Source organism: Gracilinanus agilis, chromosome 3, assembly GCF_016433145.1.
Source record: "Gracilinanus agilis isolate LMUSP501 chromosome 3, AgileGrace, whole genome shotgun sequence".
NCBI lineage: Eukaryota > Metazoa > Chordata > Mammalia > Didelphimorphia > Didelphidae > Gracilinanus > Gracilinanus agilis.
In genome coordinates this window covers 611,457,978-611,477,000 of record NC_058132.1, presented here as the reverse complement: position 1 = coordinate 611,477,000, position 19,023 = coordinate 611,457,978, and the positions used below count along the sequence as shown (strand labels likewise).

Here is a 19,023-nt window from a genome sequence, read left to right as displayed (position 1 = left end):
AATTTGAAAATTTTTAATTAATTAATTAATTAAGAATATTTTTCTATGGTCACATGACCCATGTTCTTTCCCTCTCTTCTTCCCACCCCCTTCCCATAGCCAATGAGCAATTCCACTGGGCTTTACATGTGTCATTGATCAAGACCTATTTCCATATTATTAATATTTGCATTAGGGTAATTGTTTAGAATCTACATTCCCAATCATATCCCAATTTACCCATGTGATCAAGCAGTTGCTTTTCTTCTGTATTTCTACTCATGCAGTTCTTTCTCTGGATGTGGAGAGCATTCTTTCTCATAAGTCCTTCAGAATTGTCCTGGATCATTGCATTGCTGCTAGTAGAGAAATCCATTACATTTGATTGTGCCACAGTTTATCTGTCTCTGCATATAAGGTTCTCCTGGTTCTGCTCCTTTCGCTCTGCATCACTTCCTGGAAGTTGTTCCAGTTCACATGGAATTCCTCCAGTTCATTATTTCTTTCAGCACAGTAGCATCAACCTTGGTACAGTTGTAAAAGTAGCTTGCTGCCATTGTTGCCTCCCCAAACCCAGACAATTAGTTCTCTCTAATCCCTAATATGTTCTGACCTGTCTTTCTCCTTGTACATTCTGAAATCTCTCTTGTATTGTTAAAATTCTCCTTCATTCATGATATCTTCTCATCATTCTTTCATTTTCTGGTGCCTACTGAAATCTAAAACAATACATCTTACTTAAAACTTTTTCTAATGCTAGCATGAAGTCCCAGGAGAAGGATATAGGATACCCCTTACTTATGTAAAAAATAAAATTAATATATAATGATAACTTACAAAATATTATGGTTTTATAAGATTTACTGGTAATCTCTAGAAAATGAAACTACATACCATGCTAGCTTAGGCTGTTCAAACAGCCCACCATTCCCAACTCTACCATGCTGCCATAGGAAGGAAAGAGCACTGCAAATGCCAGTCCCTCAATTTTAACCTCCTGTCTAGGAGCCAGTGGACTCGGGGAAATGTAGTTCAAAGACCTCCAAATTTCCCTTAACACACTCCCCAGTGCCATTTTCAGTCTCTGGCACCTATCAAAAAACTTTTTCTCTTCCTTTCCAGATGACTGTTTCCAGTCAGATTTGTATTGCTTTCATCCATAGACTTCTCAGTCACTCTCTTTCTCTTCTAATTAGTACCTGTGTCACAATTTTCTCTCACCCAATCTCTATCTCCTTTGATTCAATTGAGTAACCAGCAAGCATATATTAAACTCATGTTCTAGATAATATATTAGGCACTTGTGAATAAAGACAAAAATGAAACAGATATGAGGGACTGCCAATGCAATAGCTCAATTGAGCTTGGAAATATGATGTCACAAGTGAGAAATAATAAAAAATGGGTTTGGGCCAACCAATTCCTTAACCTACCCAATTCCTATGACCTCTGTCCCTTCAACTACCTTAAACATGCATAGTAGTGGTCATACCTTGGATTCCCCCTGCCCAATTAGTCTAGACCAGTGATTCCCAAAGTGGGTGCCACCACCCCCTGGTGGGTGCTGCAGCGATCCAGAGAGGTGATGGCCACAGGTGCATTTGGGGGTGGTGAATAATTGTAAGGGGGCAGTGATAGTTGTGACAGGGGGCGCTAAATAATATTTTTTCTGGAAAGGGGGTGGTAGGCCAAAAAAGTTTGGGAACCACTGGTCTAGATCCTATACTTTTCAGTTATAACTGCATCCTTTCTCATGTTTTGTGACTACAACGGAGAAGTCTGAGGTTCAGTTAATGCTCTGAGATGCTCAAGCTTTTCTGCTTCCTCTGTTCTGCCATCAGACTCTTTCCTCTCCCCTTAAAAGCTTGAGTATTTTTGATCCATACTATTTCCTTGTTAATTTGAATTTCTTCCAAATCCCCCTGAGTGATGATTCCAATGAGAAGTGTTATTATTCTCCCTCTGTCCCTTTCCCTTATTACCAATTTAAAAGTTTTCACCTTTATCTTTTTACTACTATATTGTGGTAAGTTTCATACAGGTAATCATTTGTAATCAGTCAATCAGGTAACCTGGACAATCCAACATTGACCTTGTTTAATATCCTGTAAATGATTCTGAGTGTACTAAAAACAATTTTAGTCTGAATTTAATCTAATCTAAACTTATCTCAATCAGAGTACCTTCTGGAGAACTGAAAGGCAATCGTAGCATAGCAGAAAGAGTACTGTATTTAGAGTCAGAAGAGTTGGATTTGAATCTCTGTTCCAAAAAATAACTACCTGTTTGAATTTGGGCAAATTGCTTTGCCTCTCTCAGCCTCAGTTTATCCTTTGTGAAAATCAAGGGGTTGGACTAGAAGTCCTCTGTGGTTCCCTTCAGGGTCAATTCCTTTGATTAAGCCTTCCATTTAACATGTGATGGTAGGGACAACTAGGTGGCTCAGTGGATAGAGCATCTGGCTTGGAGTCAGGAAGACGAGTTCAAATTTGGCCTCCAACACTTACTAGTTGTGTGATCTTGGACAAGACACTTACCCCTGTTTGTCTCTCTTTCTTAATCTGTAAAATGAGCTAAAGAAGGAAAGGTCAAACCACATTAGTATCCTTGCCAAGAAAACCCCAAATGAGGTCATGAAGAGTTGGACATGATTGAACAAATTAACATAGAGGCCAGGACAAGTTTGCTGAGATGCCAATACGTCCTATTTATATCTCATAGTTAGGATAATGGCAAGAGTTTTGAAATGTTATCCACAATTCTGGTAAATTCAGAAGGAGAACTATTGTAGGGATTAAATTTAGGGTTTGACTAAATATATGAGAATTCTAAAATAATATGGTGGTCGCCAATTTAAAAATATGATAGCTCAAGTCAAAATGACTTTCAGTAGTTTATTTACAAAGAGGTGGAAAGAAAAAAATAGAGAAATATAAGAGGGCAGAGAAAATGTCTAGTCTATCACACTAAATGTTGCTCTGGTGTCCAGAGAAACTCTGGCAGGGTTTGATAACCCTCAGCTGGAGGACCCAATGGTAAATTAACAGGGGTTCCATGCACTCAGTATCCTCCAGGAGGTTAAGGCCTCTCCAGACCTAATCTCTCCAGAAGCCAGGAAAGGAGGGTCAGCTACTCACTCACCCAAGATGTACTCCAAAGGAGAAGATCCAGGAGCAGTCTTACCAGAAGCAGTTCAAGAGCCAAAGTCCCAGTTTAAGTCCCAAGCCAAAGCTTCAAGCTGAAGCTTCAAGCCAATGACCCCAGCCAAAGACCAAAGCAGAAGATTCCCTTGGACAGGAAAGTTCAGGCCTTTTCCCAGGTCACTTCCTGACCCTTCCTCCACTTTACAGGGACCAATTGCAGTCTATCAATTTGCTTAGCACTACCCAGAGGGTGGTCAGTCACCTTTGGTGTTGTAACCCACCTTAGTAAGTGGTTTTGGAACTCCCTTACTTAGCATTAAGTAGGGGTGTTTAAGTTTTTGGTTGGTTAATTTAAAAATAGACAAGGGGAGAGTTAATCCTGTCTTCACACTATAGATGTATAGCTAATAAGAAAGTTTAGAAGTGTTTTGGGCATATGACTAATCCTTGAGGATAAAATCACAGAGCTTATTATCATTTTGGGGCAAAATATACTTTTTAAAAACTATTGTTTATTAAAGAATTTTAAGCTGGATGGGTTTTAGATTTACCTGGGGTAATTTTGAATTTTTTTTTTTTGAATCACAAAAGAGACTTGTATAAGAACTGATGAATATCACTCCTCTGGCTGTTTTTGGAAAACCCTGAAAGGATACTTCAAATAGAAACATAAGGAAGGACAGAGGTGGGGAAGATGCTGAGAAAGTTGATAATATCTTTTTAGGGAGGTAATAGCCTTAGTATGTCTCTTACATAATTGGGGAAATGGTTAAATAATTTGTGGTACATAAATCAAATGTCAAGGAATATTATTGTTTCATAAAAAAGTGATAGAGGGAACAGCTAAGTGGCTCAGTGGATTGAGAGCCAGGCCTAGAGATGGGAAGTCCTGGGTTTAAATCTGACCTCTGACACTTCCTAGCTGTGAGACTGTGGGCAAGTCACACAGTATTGATTCTAAGAGGGAAGGTAAAGGTATTTTTTTAAAAAAAGTAATGGAGATAATTTTAGAGAATCCTGAGTATTAGCAACTAACAGAGTGAAGTAAGCAGAACCATGAGAACATTTTATAAAAAGACAATATTATAGAGAAAACAAATTTGAAACAGTTAAACAATGCAATGACTTAACCAAACAATGCAATGACCATGTTTCCAAGAGCCCTATAATGAAGCATGTTACTGACCTCTTGGCAAAGAAGTGATGAACATAATATTAAGAAAGAGTAATTCAGCTTGGGAGGTAGTCACTTATATGTATTCATTTTACTGGACTATGCTTATTTCTTATAATGGGATTTTTTTCCCTTTATTTGATCCTAGTTTTTAAGGAATCCAATTCTTCTTCTTCTTTTTTTTTTTAAAACCTTACCCTTTCATTTTGGAGTCAATACTGTGCATTGGCTCTAAGGCAGAAGAGTGGTAAGGGCTAGGCAATGGGGGTTAAGTGACTTGCCCAGGATCACACAGCTGGGAAGTGTCTGAGGTCAGATTTGAACCCAGGACCTCCCATCTCTAGGCCTGGCTCTCAATCCATTGAGCTACCCAGCTGCCCCCTTCCGACTATTCTTTTTTTTTTTTTAACCCTTAACTTCTGTGCATTTGGCTCTTAGGTGGAAGAGTGGTAAGGGTGGGCAATGGGGGTCAAGTGACTTGCCCAGGGTCACACAGCTGGGAAGTGTCTGAGGCTGGATTTGAACTGAGGACCTCCTGTCTCTAGACCTGACACTCAATCCACTGAGCTACCCAGCTGCCCCCTCCCTTCCAATTATTCTTAAGTTGACTTTGATTGATTTTCCAGATCAGATGATTTTGATAACAAATATTTTACCCTTCTTTTTTCTCAATGATTTGATTAAGAACTGTTTAAATGAATCATTGATTTCTATTTGATTTAGTCTGTTTTCATGAGGTCTACTTCTTGCATAAGGTGAGCTAGCTGCTTTTTCCTATAGGTTATTTGTTTTCCTTCTAAGTCTTTCTGCCATAGTCTTACTTAATTTGTAACTGGCTTCATTTTGTCTAGATGCTAATTTCATCTTTGTGAGAAATCAATTTTTCCCTTGACCTCTGCCTAAAGTTCTTATGGAATTATTCTTGTTTAGGGCAGAAGAATAATGATTTTTTTTATATTAATCAGAATTTTAGAAAAAAATTTACTCATCCTTCCAGCTTTAGATCTTGAATTGGGGCTCTTTTGTGTAATGGTCTGCCTTGCTTATCTTCTATGTGCCACTTGGGTTCCTGTGCTGACCTCCGCCTTGCACAGTTAGGTTCCTTTGATCTTTGAGCTTCAGAGCTCTAGATACATTATGGAGCAATCAAATTTAACAGACTTTTCTACTAGTAGCAATGCAATGAAAGAGGACAATCCTGAGGGACTTATGGGAAAGAACTCTATTCACATCCAGAGAAAGAACTGTGGGAGCAGAAATGCAGAAGAAAAACATATGATTGATCATGTGGTTTGATGAGGATACAATTGGGGTTTGGGCTTTAAAAGATCACTCTATCACAAATATGAATAATGTGGAAATAGGTTTTGAACATGTAAAACCCAGTGGAATTGCTTGTTAGCTCTGGGAGAAGGAAAGAACATGAATCATGTAACTATGGAAAATCCTCTTAATTAATTATAAAGAAAAAAAAGAAAATACGACTTTAGCTGGGATTTGAAGGAAGCCAGGGAAGTCGGGAGGTGTAGATGAGGAAGGAGAACATTCCAAGAATTTGAGATAGAAAAAATATCTAAGCCAAGAGATGAAGTGTTTTGTATGAGAAACAGCAAAGACACCAGTGTCACTCAATCATATAGCACATAGGGTAGGGCTTTAGGGTCTAAGAAGACAGGAAAGATTAAGGGATGACTAGTTTAGGAAGCACTTTGATAGACAAATGAAATATTTTGTATTTGAATAGAAAGGTGATAGGGTGCTGCTGGAGTTTATTGGGAGTGGTTGGGGAATGCTGGTTAAACATACACTTTAGGAAAATCACTTTGGTGGCTGAATTGAGGATGGTTTGGATTGGAGAGAGACTTGAAGCAGGCAGACCCCTGTAGGTTATTGTAATAGTCCAGCCATGAAATGATGAAGTCCTGCACTTGTATGGTATAAGTGACAGAGAGAGAGAGAGAGAAGGGAGTGTATTTGAGAGGTCTTTCAAAGGTGAAATTGACAAGCCTAGGTATGGATCAGATGTAGGGGAGTGAGTTGAGAGATAACGGGGAGCCCTATACTTGGGTTCAAAAATGAACTTCACAAATATAAGATGAGAGATACAAAGCTAGGCAACAGCTAGGAGGAAAAAGATTGGAAGTGGACTGGAAGCCCAATATAAATCAGCAGGGTGAAAACTAATGAAACCCTAAGCTGCATTAACAGAGGCATAGAATTTGAAGATGACTCGATAGTCCCCAAGTATAATGCTTTTGGTTAAACCATATCTGGATTATTGTGTTCAGTTCTCAGTGTCACATTTTAAAAAGGACATTAAATTGAACCATAAGAAATGATGAACAGGATGAGTTTAGAAAAACCTGGGAAGACTTAAATGAACAAATGTAAAGTGAGATGAGCAGAACCAGGAGACCAATGTATACAGTAACAGAAATATTATTCAATGATCAACTGTGAAGGATGAAACCAGGGATCGGCAACATATGGCTCTCGAGCTATATCTGGCTCTTTTGAGGACCAGATATGCCTCTTTCTGCAGGAGCCATAAAGTCAATTTTTTTTAGGCGCTGTTACAGGAGCGCACACTGTGAGCACTGTACGCCTCTCACAAAATTACATTTTAAAAAATGTGGCGTTTATGGCTCTCACAGCCAAAAAGGTTGCTGACCCCTGGACTAACCATTATCAGGAACAGAAGTTCCCAAGATAACCACAAGGGACTGAAGATGAAAAATGCTATCCACGGCCAAAGAAGGAACTGTTGGAACCTGATTGCAGATCATAATATGCTATCTTCCACTTTATTTTCTTCATGAGTGTTTTTTTTAATTATATGTGTGATATGTGACTTCTGTAATGGTATGGGCAATATGGAAATATGTTTTGCATGAAAGTATTGATATAACCTATATGAGATTATTTATTGCTTTGGGGAAGGGGGGAAGGAAGGTAGGTAAAAATCTGAATCATAAAATGTCAGAAAACAATTGCTAGAAATTGTTTCTACATGAAACTGAAAAAAAGGAATGAACAAATGAAACTCTGAAAGGTAAAGAATGTTGAAGGATTTTGAATGCTTGTTGTATGGACACTGGTAGAAGGAATTGGGATGTTTACCCTAGAGAAGAGAAGATCAAGAAAGGCTTTTCAGTCTTTGAAGAGTTATCTCTTGGAAGAGGAAATGGATTTTTTTTTTGAGAGGGGACCCAGAGAACAGAGATAGGGGCAATGAGCAAGAGCTGTGAAGAGGCAAATTTCAACTTGATAGAAAGAAACACTTTCTAATAATCAGAACTGTTCAAAAGTGGAATGGACAGCCTCAAGGGGCAAAGTGTTACCTCTTTTTAGAGATTTTTGGGTAGAAGCTGGATAATCTATAGTTGTGGAGAGTATTCTATGATTGATTTCAAATTCTGAAATTCTGTGGAAGTTATTTAGCATGATAGCTTTTATTTACTATTTTTTCTTTAAAAAACTAAAATTAAAAAAAAAAGACCAAAAAAACCCAACCAAGAAATAAAAAGTAAATATAATAGAAAAATCATTTTTAAACCCTTACTTTCTGTCTTAGGATCATTACTAAGTTTTGGTTCCAAAGCAGAAGCTTAAGGGCTAGGCAACTGGGGTTGTGACTTACCTAGGGTCACCCAGGTAACAAGTGTGTGAGATCATATTTCAACCCAGGACCTTTCATCTCTAGGTCTGGATTTCAATCCAGAAAGCCACTTAACTGCCCCATAAAGTATTCATTTAACAGTAAACTTAAGAATCAATAAGTAAATAATCTATTAATTATAAAGTTTGGGTTCTCCTTAGAGTCTTTTCTTCCATATACCACAAAGCATGTCTGGTTCATTGCCTCAACTTGTTGCTTTCCTGTGTAAGACCATCACCAGAAGAATGAAGAATAGGTGGTCAAATCTGCTTTGTCACAAGGACCCTTAGGCTATAAGAAGCTTTCATCCCCCTCAATTCTCCAAAATATATTCATTTATCTACTCTCCCCATCCCTCATTGTACTGTTTAATGATAAAAAGTCACTCAGAATGATTCCAGAAAGTAGTCTGGGCTTCCTCTCTGCAAATTTTCTTAGCCACTCTTATGCACTAGATTTCTTCTCTTGATTGGGTCATTTAAAAATGGTTACAGATTGGTTTTTAGGACACTAAATTTCAACTCAGGAAATGGATTTCTAATTTCATCTCAGACACTAACTATGTGACCCTGGCTAAGTCTCCTAACCTCTTTGGCACTTCTCCTATTTCCCTCAGTTACTCATCTATAAAATGGGAACATATTTGAAAAGAAAATTGTGAACCACTCTAGTATCTTTGCCAAGAAAACCTCATAGATAAAAGTCCATGAGGTCATATAGAGTTGGACTTGACTAAATGAATAACAATATATATATATAATATAATATACATATATATAATATACACACACACATAACTTCATACTCTAATAGACTGTTATGATATTGTCAGTGAATCCTATCTTCTGAAGCTAGTACTGTTGAATTCTTTCCTTGTGTTTCATGCATGTTACCTAGTAGAGATCTGTAGATTTGTGGATTTCAGACTTATCTTCACAAGTTCAAATCCAGATTTACTGACTCTAAGCCTTGTTTGCCTTAGTTTCCTCATCTGTCCAATCAGCTGAAGAAGGAAACAGTAAATCACTCTAGTAAATCTTTGTCAAGAAAATCCTAAAGGGGGTCATGAAGAGTCGGACACAACTGAGAACAATTGAACAATAAAACTGTGATTTCATATGGAGAACCTAGAAAAGTGTAATAACCCTAAATAGAGAAGAATCCCAGGCCATGAATTCAAATCTTTAAATGATGATTTAGTATATATAAGTTTAGGGAATAATTTGAGCCACAGTACTAGCATATAGTAAGTATTTAATACATGCTTCCTTGCTCAATAACCTTAAAAAGCCAAAAGAATAGAACTAAAGAAGATTTTCTCATTCACATTCAACAATGTGTTAAAATTCAAGCTAGAAATTCCAGGCTTAACTCTGAATTTATTGGCTCAGAAGATATAATAGCAGTTCAATTAGGAGAAAAGTAATTGTGCCCAGAGCCAGTACTGGGCAATATTTTCTGTGTCATGCCTCTCCTAAAGCAGATGATAAAGGAAGGTAAGAAGATGCAAGACAAGTCATACTGGCCTGTCAAGTGTCCCACCTAATTCCTTCTGACGCGTCCGATGCAGGTGACACGTTCTTGAAGGTGTGGATAGGCAGTTAATTTCATGTAGAGTAGGAGGTGTGTTTTGCTTTTTTTTTTTTTTTTTTAACAATGAGAACATTATCTGAATTATATTCATTCTCTTTAGGGCTCAACATTAGCAACTCATAGCAACTGGATATTATTCTTGAATGAGCAAAAGCCACTGAGGCTTCTGATTTTGCCTTTCTTTCTCTTTCTCTGGAAGTAAAGCTCATCAAGAGTTTCTGTTGCATGAAAATTTAGTGGAAGAAGAGGATAAACCCAGAGCAGTACTGTGGATTTCTGTCTTGTCCCCTTCCCATCAAAGCTATGCCTTGAAGAGGGTTCAATCCTGCTGGACACTGCAAGTGGGACAGCGAATCCACTATATAGTTCACTTTCCAGGAGTGCTGGAAAAGAAAGGATTGTTTCATTTGGTTGTTTGAAAGATGGCTTCACAATTCCATCAACTACGGATTCTGGTGTGGAAGAATTGGCTAGGTGTCAAAAGGCAGCCGGTGAGTAGAAGTTGGGATGATTTTTTTTTTAAGGCAGTCTGTTGCTAACAGGAGGTCAAAAGCAAAGACTTGTGAGGAGTTTTCTAAGAAGAATAGCAAGTTTTTTAGAATTCATTTCGGTATCTCTGTAGTCAGTAGGACAAGCCTAAACAAGGGAGAGAAGAAAAAAAATCTCACTTTTCCATAGACTCAAATAATCAGGGAATGTTTTACCTCAGCAAAGGGAAACATTATCCATTTTGTTACCAGTTAGTATGGTGTTTCTAGAAACCAGGCTATAAACCAAGTATGGTAGAACTGGGGATGATTTCATTTCAGGCTTACATGCTTTTGAATATTTACATATAAATTCAGTTAGAAATAGGATGAGTTTAAGGAGTTTGGTGCTTCTTCCCTCCAAAGGTACTAGTTAAAAAGAATAAACTTGAAAATAAATTAGGAATGAGATTTGGTATAGAGTTTATTGATCTGAGGAAAAATGGGGTGGTGGTGGAATAGGGACAAATTAAAGTCAAGACTTTCAAAACAGGATAAATGAGTTATCTTAGAACTAAAAACATGTTCTATGGAAATGGCGAATGAAAAATCAAGATGATCTTACTGAGTTACCATCATCTATTTTCCTCATGATGTTCATTGCAAAATCTGTTTCTGTTCTTACACTGATGTTTACTTTTCAAATTATAGAGTAGGATATTAGATTCTTACCAGATAGTATCCCTGGAGATTGGGAGTGGAAATGGCTTATGCTTACTGTGTGTCACACATTGGGAAGACTATTTGAAAACCTGAGAAATTCCAACTGGGAACTTTATGTGCTTTGACCAAGTATAGTATTTTCCAACTTTGGTTGAAAAACTAACAATAGCTAGTTTGTGGATTATGAAAAGCAAGCATTGATATGTGTCCCTTAATTTTTTTCTAGTAATTTTTTTCTTGTGATGGCCAACATATTAAATAAGTACTGGGGTATAAATCTTAAGTATGCCAAGAGAAGAAGGTAACTAATTGTCCACTTGACTTTCTGATCATGATTGAGGAAAGGATACTGAAAGGAAATGTATTTTTCACTCTATTTGAATATAGTTGTGGAATTATAAAGTCATTGGAAATTTTCTGACTTCTTTTCATTGGGACAAGCACCAAAAATAATCCCGTTTGTTTGTCAGGTGGCAGCTACCATGGATAAATTGGCAGAGTTTCCTAAGGGCAAGCTTTAACTCTTTAAAAGGGTTGTGCTAAAAATTTTTCAGAACAATTGTTTGTGATCGTGTGTGCTTGTGTGTGTGTGTGTATGTGTGTGTGTGTGTGAGGGTTTGGATGAAGGTTTGCATGAAACAAAGCTTTTAGAGAAAAGATGAAATACTTAAGGAGAGTCCTCCTTTAGTCCATTGCCTCCATGATTATTAAGGTTTTTTAATAATGGACACTATCATTAATAAACTGTCCATTGAATCTTTCTTATAACTTGACTGATCCATGAACATTAGCCACTGGCAAGACATATTCACAAAGAAGAGTTTCTCCTGGTCACTGTGCCTTTTGACATTTTAATAACAGTCTCCCTCACCTTGGAAGCTGTTGTTGTCTTTCTGTATTCTAGAACCAACATGTAGGCAGAGTAGATTGCATATTAAGCAGAGTCATCTCAGTAGTGACCGAAAGGGTGAAAGGAGTCAAGGCGTCATAGTTGAATGAGAGGAGAGAAAGGATTTGGAAATAAATGGGTGCAATGAAGCTTGGTGAGAGGTGAGAGGGTTAAGGGAAAAGAGTGAGAGAAAAAGATGAAAAATTTATAATACTGCCCCTATATCACTATCTCATTAATCTTTCTTTTTAAAATAACTGCCCTTGAAGCAACTTCTGAAAGTGTTGTCTTCAGAAAGTCTTTGGAAAACCCACACTTTTTACATGGGAAAAAAACATCCAAATCAGTAATTCATTAGCCTGAATTAGTTTACATGATGTCATGGGTGTTACTTGGGGAGATCTGGGTCTTAAGAGAAATTGACCAGTTTTGATGAGGAGGAGACCAAGGAAAGGAATGAGGTAATATTAATGGAGAAAAAAACCTGGGTGAGTCACTGCAAGGAAAGTCCCTACTGAACTACAGGGCAGTAGAGAATTAGGTATTTGGAGGAGGATGTAGTAGTAGCGCCTTTCAGGGAAGAGACCTTGAAAGGAGATAAATTTTATCCACATTAAAGTTATAGTCTTCACTCTGAAGACAAAGGATTTCAGCATTTTTGGTGATGTATGTTTATATCTGTTAGATAAGTTGTAGGGGACTATTTTTCTCAATAAGGGAATTCTCCATCTATTATCCAGTTATCAATACTATTAGCCCCAGCGCTAATAGTTTTTAAACTATTTTAACTTAGTTTAGAATCAGAGGATCTCAATTCAAATCCATTTTCTGGCTCTCAATAGCCAAATGATCTAAGGCAAATAATTGAACTTCACTGAGTCTCAATTTCCTTATCTATTGTTGTGAGGAAGATTAGTTAGTTTATTAAGTATTAGGACATTGGACTAGAGATCACTTCTTAAGTTGCTTCTATTTCTCGATCTTTGATACCATATCTCCATTTTCCCTTTAGAAGATTGATGATTTGGCGGATCTTCTGTGCCAGTTTCTCTACTTAGTCTCTCTTCTCTTCTTCTTCTTCTTCTTCTTCTTCTTCTTCTTCTTCTTCTTCTTCTTCTTCTTCTTCTTCTTCTTCTTCTTCTTCTTTCTTCTTCTTCTTCTTCTCCTCTCTCTCTTTTGTCCTTAATATTGGTTCTAAGACAGAAGGGCAGCAAAGGCTAGGCAATGGGGGTAAAGTGATTTGTTCAGTATCACATAGTTAGGAAGTGCTATAGGTCAAATTGGAATCCAGGACCTCCTATCTCTAGGCCTGGCTCTCTATCTACTGAGCAACCTATCTGCCCCCCTCTCTTGTTTTTTTCACTCTTTGAGTTTTTGCTGAGTGGGCAATAGGACTCAAATATAGAAAAGTCTTTTTAAAGTTCTTTTCTAGAGACTAGAATTTAATTTAGACATTTGGAGTCAAAAGAGGATTATGAAATGGATGTCCCTGTTCTCTTATACAGTTGCCCTACTGGCATATAAATCTCCTTTTCTTTTGTGTTAGAAAAGGATGTCAGATATTGTTTTAAATCAGTAGTGCGAAACTCAAAGGAAAAGGACCCACTAAACTATGCACTAAGGATCCCTAAAGACTGTCTATTAACTTAGAAGATCACATATGTACATATTTTAAATATTTCCCAGTTTCAATTAATATGGTTTGGACCACATTTGGGAGAATTGTGGATCATGCCTTTGTTACCTCTATTCTAGATAGATCTGTGGTCAGATGGTTTTCAATGTGTTCTCTACTATCCCCATATCTGGGTACACAGTGATTTGGGGGGATTAACTGAAAAGCTATAGTTAATCCTCAAGGAACACTGTGAGGTAGAAGAGAATGAGAGAGTCTGAGATCCAGTCATAGGATCAACTAATCAAGTATTTTATTAAGTACCCACTCTGTGTCAGGTACTAGGATTGATGCTGGACCCTCCAAGTCTTACTGAGTCCAGTGAATACATACACTTATTTGAAAACAACAGAGAAAATCAAGATAAAAGTAGGTGAATTTGATTGGAAAGGAGAATATTGGGCAGTACCACTAAGCTTCATTTCAGGTCAAGGAATGTCAATTTTTCTTCTGACTGTCATGACTGACAGCCAATGAGCAAGTTACTTTTCCTCCCTATGACTCAGTTTCTCCACTTAGAGGATTATTGGATGACATGATTTCTTAGGAATCTTCTACTTAAATGCTCCATTGCAGTCAAAAGTCATCTCTTTTTTTGGGCATTGGGGAGCAAAGAGTAATAATTTGAATTCTTTTTTTGTTCTGTTCTATTTTGTTGGCACGTACCTTACACTCAATAAATGTTTGGTGATTGATTGAAAGAAAGGAGAAAAGAATTGGATTAGGAAACTGCACAGATAAAATTAGAGATGTCAGAGAAGGAAGGGAAATGGAGTGGTAAAATCTGGGCATGGAAAAAGTGAAGACAACTGGAAAAACTGAAAATGGTGAAAGGGAAGCATGGAAAAAGGCATAGGATAGATGAAAATCTTGGTACTGTTATGCTTTCTAATCCATCAGGCAAATATGTTAAAATAAACATGATCTCTGCCATGTTCCTAAATTGTGTCACTCTAAACTAAATATCAAGGTACTAATTTTTGGAATTCAATCAATAATGAAATTGAACTGTAGCTGACAACCAAGAGCTATATATACCTTTATCTCATTATCCTAATGCCAACTTGTGGTCTAGGTACTACAGGTGTTATTTAGCTCCCTTTTATAGGAAAATAAAATGAGGTTTAGTGAAATTATGATTTGCCCATAGTCATACCAACAGAAAATGTCAGGATTTGAACCAAGGATTTTCTTGGCTCTAGGTTCAGTACTTTCCCCACTATGTAGTTATTAACTATGTCTTAAAGAAAAACATCTGTTAATTTTTTCAGAGGAGAAAGTTAAGGTAAAACAGAGTAAAACATAAAGCACAGGAATAGGTTGTATAAGGACAAAGATAAGGGAGAAAAAAGACTAAACTATTGAGGCAACAAATTTGTTCATTCAGGCTCTTTGAGGGCAGGGACTCTATTATCTTCTCCCCCAACCACCCCCACCCCCAAACAATACTGGGTGTTGGTTCCAAGATAGAAGAGTGATAAGGGCTAGGCAATGGAGGTTAAGCGACTTGCTCAGGTCACACAGTTAGGAAGTGTCTGGGTTCAAATTTGAACCCAAGATCTCCCATCTCTAGGCCTGGCTCTCTTTCCACTGAGCCACTTGGCTTCCCTGACTGTGTTACTTTGGCTCTTGCATCCCTAGTTCCTACTTTGGCACCTCATATGTCCCTAGAGCTTAATACATGCTTTTCAAATTGAATCGATTTTATCCATTCAATCAACAATTATCAAATACAACCAATTTTTTTGTAACCAGTTTTATTAATTAATTAATCTGCAACTTTGAATTTTTTATTTTTTAGAAAAATTTTCCATAGTTCATGATTCATGTAACTCCACCTACCCACTCCCCCCCCCCCCTTCCATCCCACTGGTTTCCTCATGTGTTATTGATCAAGACCTGTTTCCATATTATTGATAGTTGCACTGGGGTGATCCTTTAGAGTCTACATCCCAAATCATGTCCACATCAACCCATGTGTTCAAGCAGTTGTTTTTTTCTGTGTTTCTACTCCTGTAGTTCTTCCTCTGAATGTGGGTAGCGTTCTTTACCATAAGTCCCTCAGAATTGTCCTGGGTCATTGCATTGCTGCTAGTACAGAAGTCCATTACATTGATTTTACCTCAGTGTATCAGTCTCTGTGTACAATGTTCTTCTGGCTCTGCTCCTTTCACTCTGCATCAATTCCTGGAGGTCATTCCGGTTTACATGGAATTCCTCCAGTCTATTATTCCTTTGATCACAATAGTATTCCATCACCAGCATATACCACAATTTGTTCAGCCATTCCCCAATTGAAGGGCATACCCTCGTTTTCCAGTTTTTTGCCACCACAAAGAGCGCGGCTATAAATATTTTTGTACAGGTCTTTTTCCCTGTGATCTTTTTGGGGTACAAACCCAGCAATGGTATGGCTGGATCAAAGGGCAGGCAGTCTTTTAGGGTTCTTTGGGCAAATACAACCTACTTTTTGAAGATAGTCACTGCTAGGTTCTGAACAAATAGGATATGCTTTTAAATTGAAGAAGGAAACTAATCATAATAAAAATGTCTCAATAGACTCAATCAAAAAGGCACCCAGAAGCATCTAGTTATTGTTGTGAATAAAGCTCTAGACCTATAATCAGGAAAACCTGAGTTCAAATTTGCCTTCAGAAACTTCCTAGCTCTATGACCCTGGAAAAATTACTTAAGCTCTCTCTGCTTTAGTTTCCTCAACTGTAAAATGTAGATAATAATAGCGCCTACCTTCCATGGTTGTTGGGAGTACAAAATGAGATATTTATAAAGTTCTTTTTAATGCTGTGATAATGATATTAAATTAATTACAGGGGGGGGCAGCTGGGTAGCTCAGTGGATTGAGAGTCAGGCCTGAAGACGGGAGGTCCTAGGTTCAAATCTGGCCACAGACACTTCCCAGCTGTGTGACCCTGGGCAAGTCACTTGACCCCCATTGCCTACCCTTACCATTCTTCTGCATTGGAGCCAAAACACAGTATTGACTCCAAGATGGAAGGTAAGGGTTTAAAAAATAAATTAATTACAATAGGATCTCATTTTACAAGAACTCAACACATATGCATCCAGGTATATGACATTGGCAGTTGAAAAAAATAAAAGCAGAAAAACGAAAAATTTTAATTATGCACTAAATTTGTACCATTTTCCCAAGTAGCATAAAGTCCCATAGCAGTTCTTCCAATCACAGTCATTCTCACTCTGAGAAGTGTTAGTGTAAATAATTACATTGTTTTGCCTTAAACATTAACTTCACATCAGTCTTTGTCTGGAGTTCTTGCTTGGAACAAAATGTGTCCATGTCAGAGCAGTGTATCTCTTTGTTTCATTTAGTTATTACTATTTAGTTATTAACAATGGCCCCAAAGTAAAAAGTGGTGATACTGGTACCTCTGATAAGCCCAAGAAAAGTTGTAATGTGCCTAGGCATATTCACTTAAGAAATACTTAATAAATAATGGGGTTCATTATTAAGAGATTTTTGCCTTACTGGAAGGGTCTTAGAATGTAAAGTGAGGTCCTACTGTATATCTTAAAGTACTATACTGGTCACCATTATTATTATTAAGAAAGCATATTTATAATATAGATCTACCCAGGAGTAGAACAGTGAAGAAAGAGTAATAGACAGTTGTATAGATTGTCAAATAGAAGTTCATTGGTTAGATTTGACTGATAATAGCACCAGCTCAAGTTTGCCTAATGCTTGTGGTTATTATTCAGTCATTTTCAACTATGTTCTTCTCTTCCTTGACCTCTTTTGGAGTTTTCTTGACAAAGATACTGAAGTGATGTGCCATTTTCTTCTTCTGCTCATTTTACATACAAGAAAAGTGAGGCAAATGGGGTTAAGTGACTTGCTCAAGGTCATAAATTAGTGTCTGAGGCCAGATTTGAACTCAGGAAAATGAGTTTTTCTGAGGCTTAGCACTCTATCCACTCTGAAATTTTGTCATATAATTTTTACAACTTAAGAGTGATTTTCTTGTAGTGATTCTATGATGTAGACAAATCAGGTGTTACTATCTCCATTTTAGAGGGAACTAGGACTTAGAGAAGTTCAATGAGTTCCTCTTATACATACAGTGACAGAGGCAGGACTTAAACACAGGTTTATGACTTGGTTCAGGACTCCATCCACCATACTATGCCATTAGTGGAAAGAGTAGGCAGGATCCAAAGGGCACAGAGTTTGGAGAAATATTTACTTCCTGATCCTTCTGAGCCAGATGACTTCTTCCTCCTGTGTTAATCATCAAGGTGTACTTTTACCTGTTGGAGAGGCTATAGATATTATCATCTGCTGATATTATCTAAAAAGTCAATTCATAATTTTATTTCACCATTTACTCTAAAATGATGCTAAAATGCATTAAGTATCAGGATTTTTATGTGAGACAATATATGATATGATATGATATAACATAACATAAAATAATATAATGTAATATAACTACTATACTATAATTAGTATAATGTAATATGATATGATATGATATGATATAATGTGATATCTGTTAGGCACAGCCTTCTGTCTCATTGGAATTAATATCCATGTGGAAAAACAATAAAGAATAGAAATACATTCCAGGAGGAGCTGGGTAGAAATAAGGAGGCTTATTGAATGAGGTGCTTATTAACAACAGGAAGTAGTCATGGAGATGGCTAAGTGTTTGCAAGCTGAAAGACAACAGGAATGAGGCACGAGACAATCATGCTTAAATAAAACTCTTCTTAAAAGGACATACCACAGAATGACTTCCAATCTTGGTTAGAAACTGAATCTAGGTCTTATCCACCAACCTTAGGACAAGCAATTTACTTCAATTATTTATCCTTTAGCATAATTTAAGTAGACTTTCAATAAAACCTTATTGAGACTTCACTGTGCCAGGAAAGTGAACTTGGGTTCTCAAAGGTTATGCCCATAAGCCACAAACTCTGTCAGTTCTACCCAATGGAAACACTTTGAGTGAAGTTCTGGAGATGGGCTGGGACACTGTCTGAAGTTTTATTAGTCTTACTAAGCTCAGAGAGATTTTCCGGCAGTTGATGGATATTTTTGACCATGGTGATTCAGAAAGATTTTTTCTTAATGGATAGACAAATTTGTGGTTTGAGATGGTCAAAGGAGCAATCCATTGATGAAACTGAAAAGACTAAGGTAATTTAGCATTTTCATATTTTAGGGTAAATTATTTTGCCATTAGCTTTTCTGTTAAGCAGATGATTTGCAACTTACTAATACCCCGATATTTAAATTTTTTTTTTTTAGTTTTTTCCTCACCTTATATCATACTCTTTGACAGCTAAGAATCTCCTCTGAGGTTTTCCTTCAATCTTCATGATCAACTGGAAAGTTAGGTGGCCTAGGCCCTAGTACTGGTTGATATAGGTGGTGAATTAAAAGAATTAGGACCTGCCCACATCAAGAACATCTCCTACCTTGCACAGACTTGTTGGCTTCTATTTCTTAACTTCATCTCTATGAATTCATTAGTACTTTTTAATTACCACCCAAATTTAGGCCTAGTCCATTGGTGACAAGAAAAAAAAATGGATGTTGGATGGTTTGGCAGTGTCAGCCAGTTGGGGTTGAGAGTTTAACTTATTTGAGTGTTTGATAGAGAAATTTGATAACTTCATGTGAATCCAAGTAAAGAATATAGCTTCTAGCAACCTGGGACTCCAGCTATTATTTTCT

General features: G+C 37.2%; 1 protein-coding gene across 1 annotated transcript in view; it reads left to right on the top strand.

Moving 5' to 3' along the window:
* The first annotated feature begins 9,969 nt into the window (after positions 1-9,969).
* ABCA12 (ATP binding cassette subfamily A member 12) overlaps positions 9,970-19,023 on the top strand; it is a 241,875-nt gene continuing 232,821 nt past the window's right edge. Inside the window, exon 1 of the mRNA XM_044669427.1 lies at positions 9,970-10,038. Within this exon, the coding sequence (XP_044525362.1) occupies positions 9,970-10,038 (69 nt within the window). The remainder of the gene's footprint in view (positions 10,039-19,023) is intronic.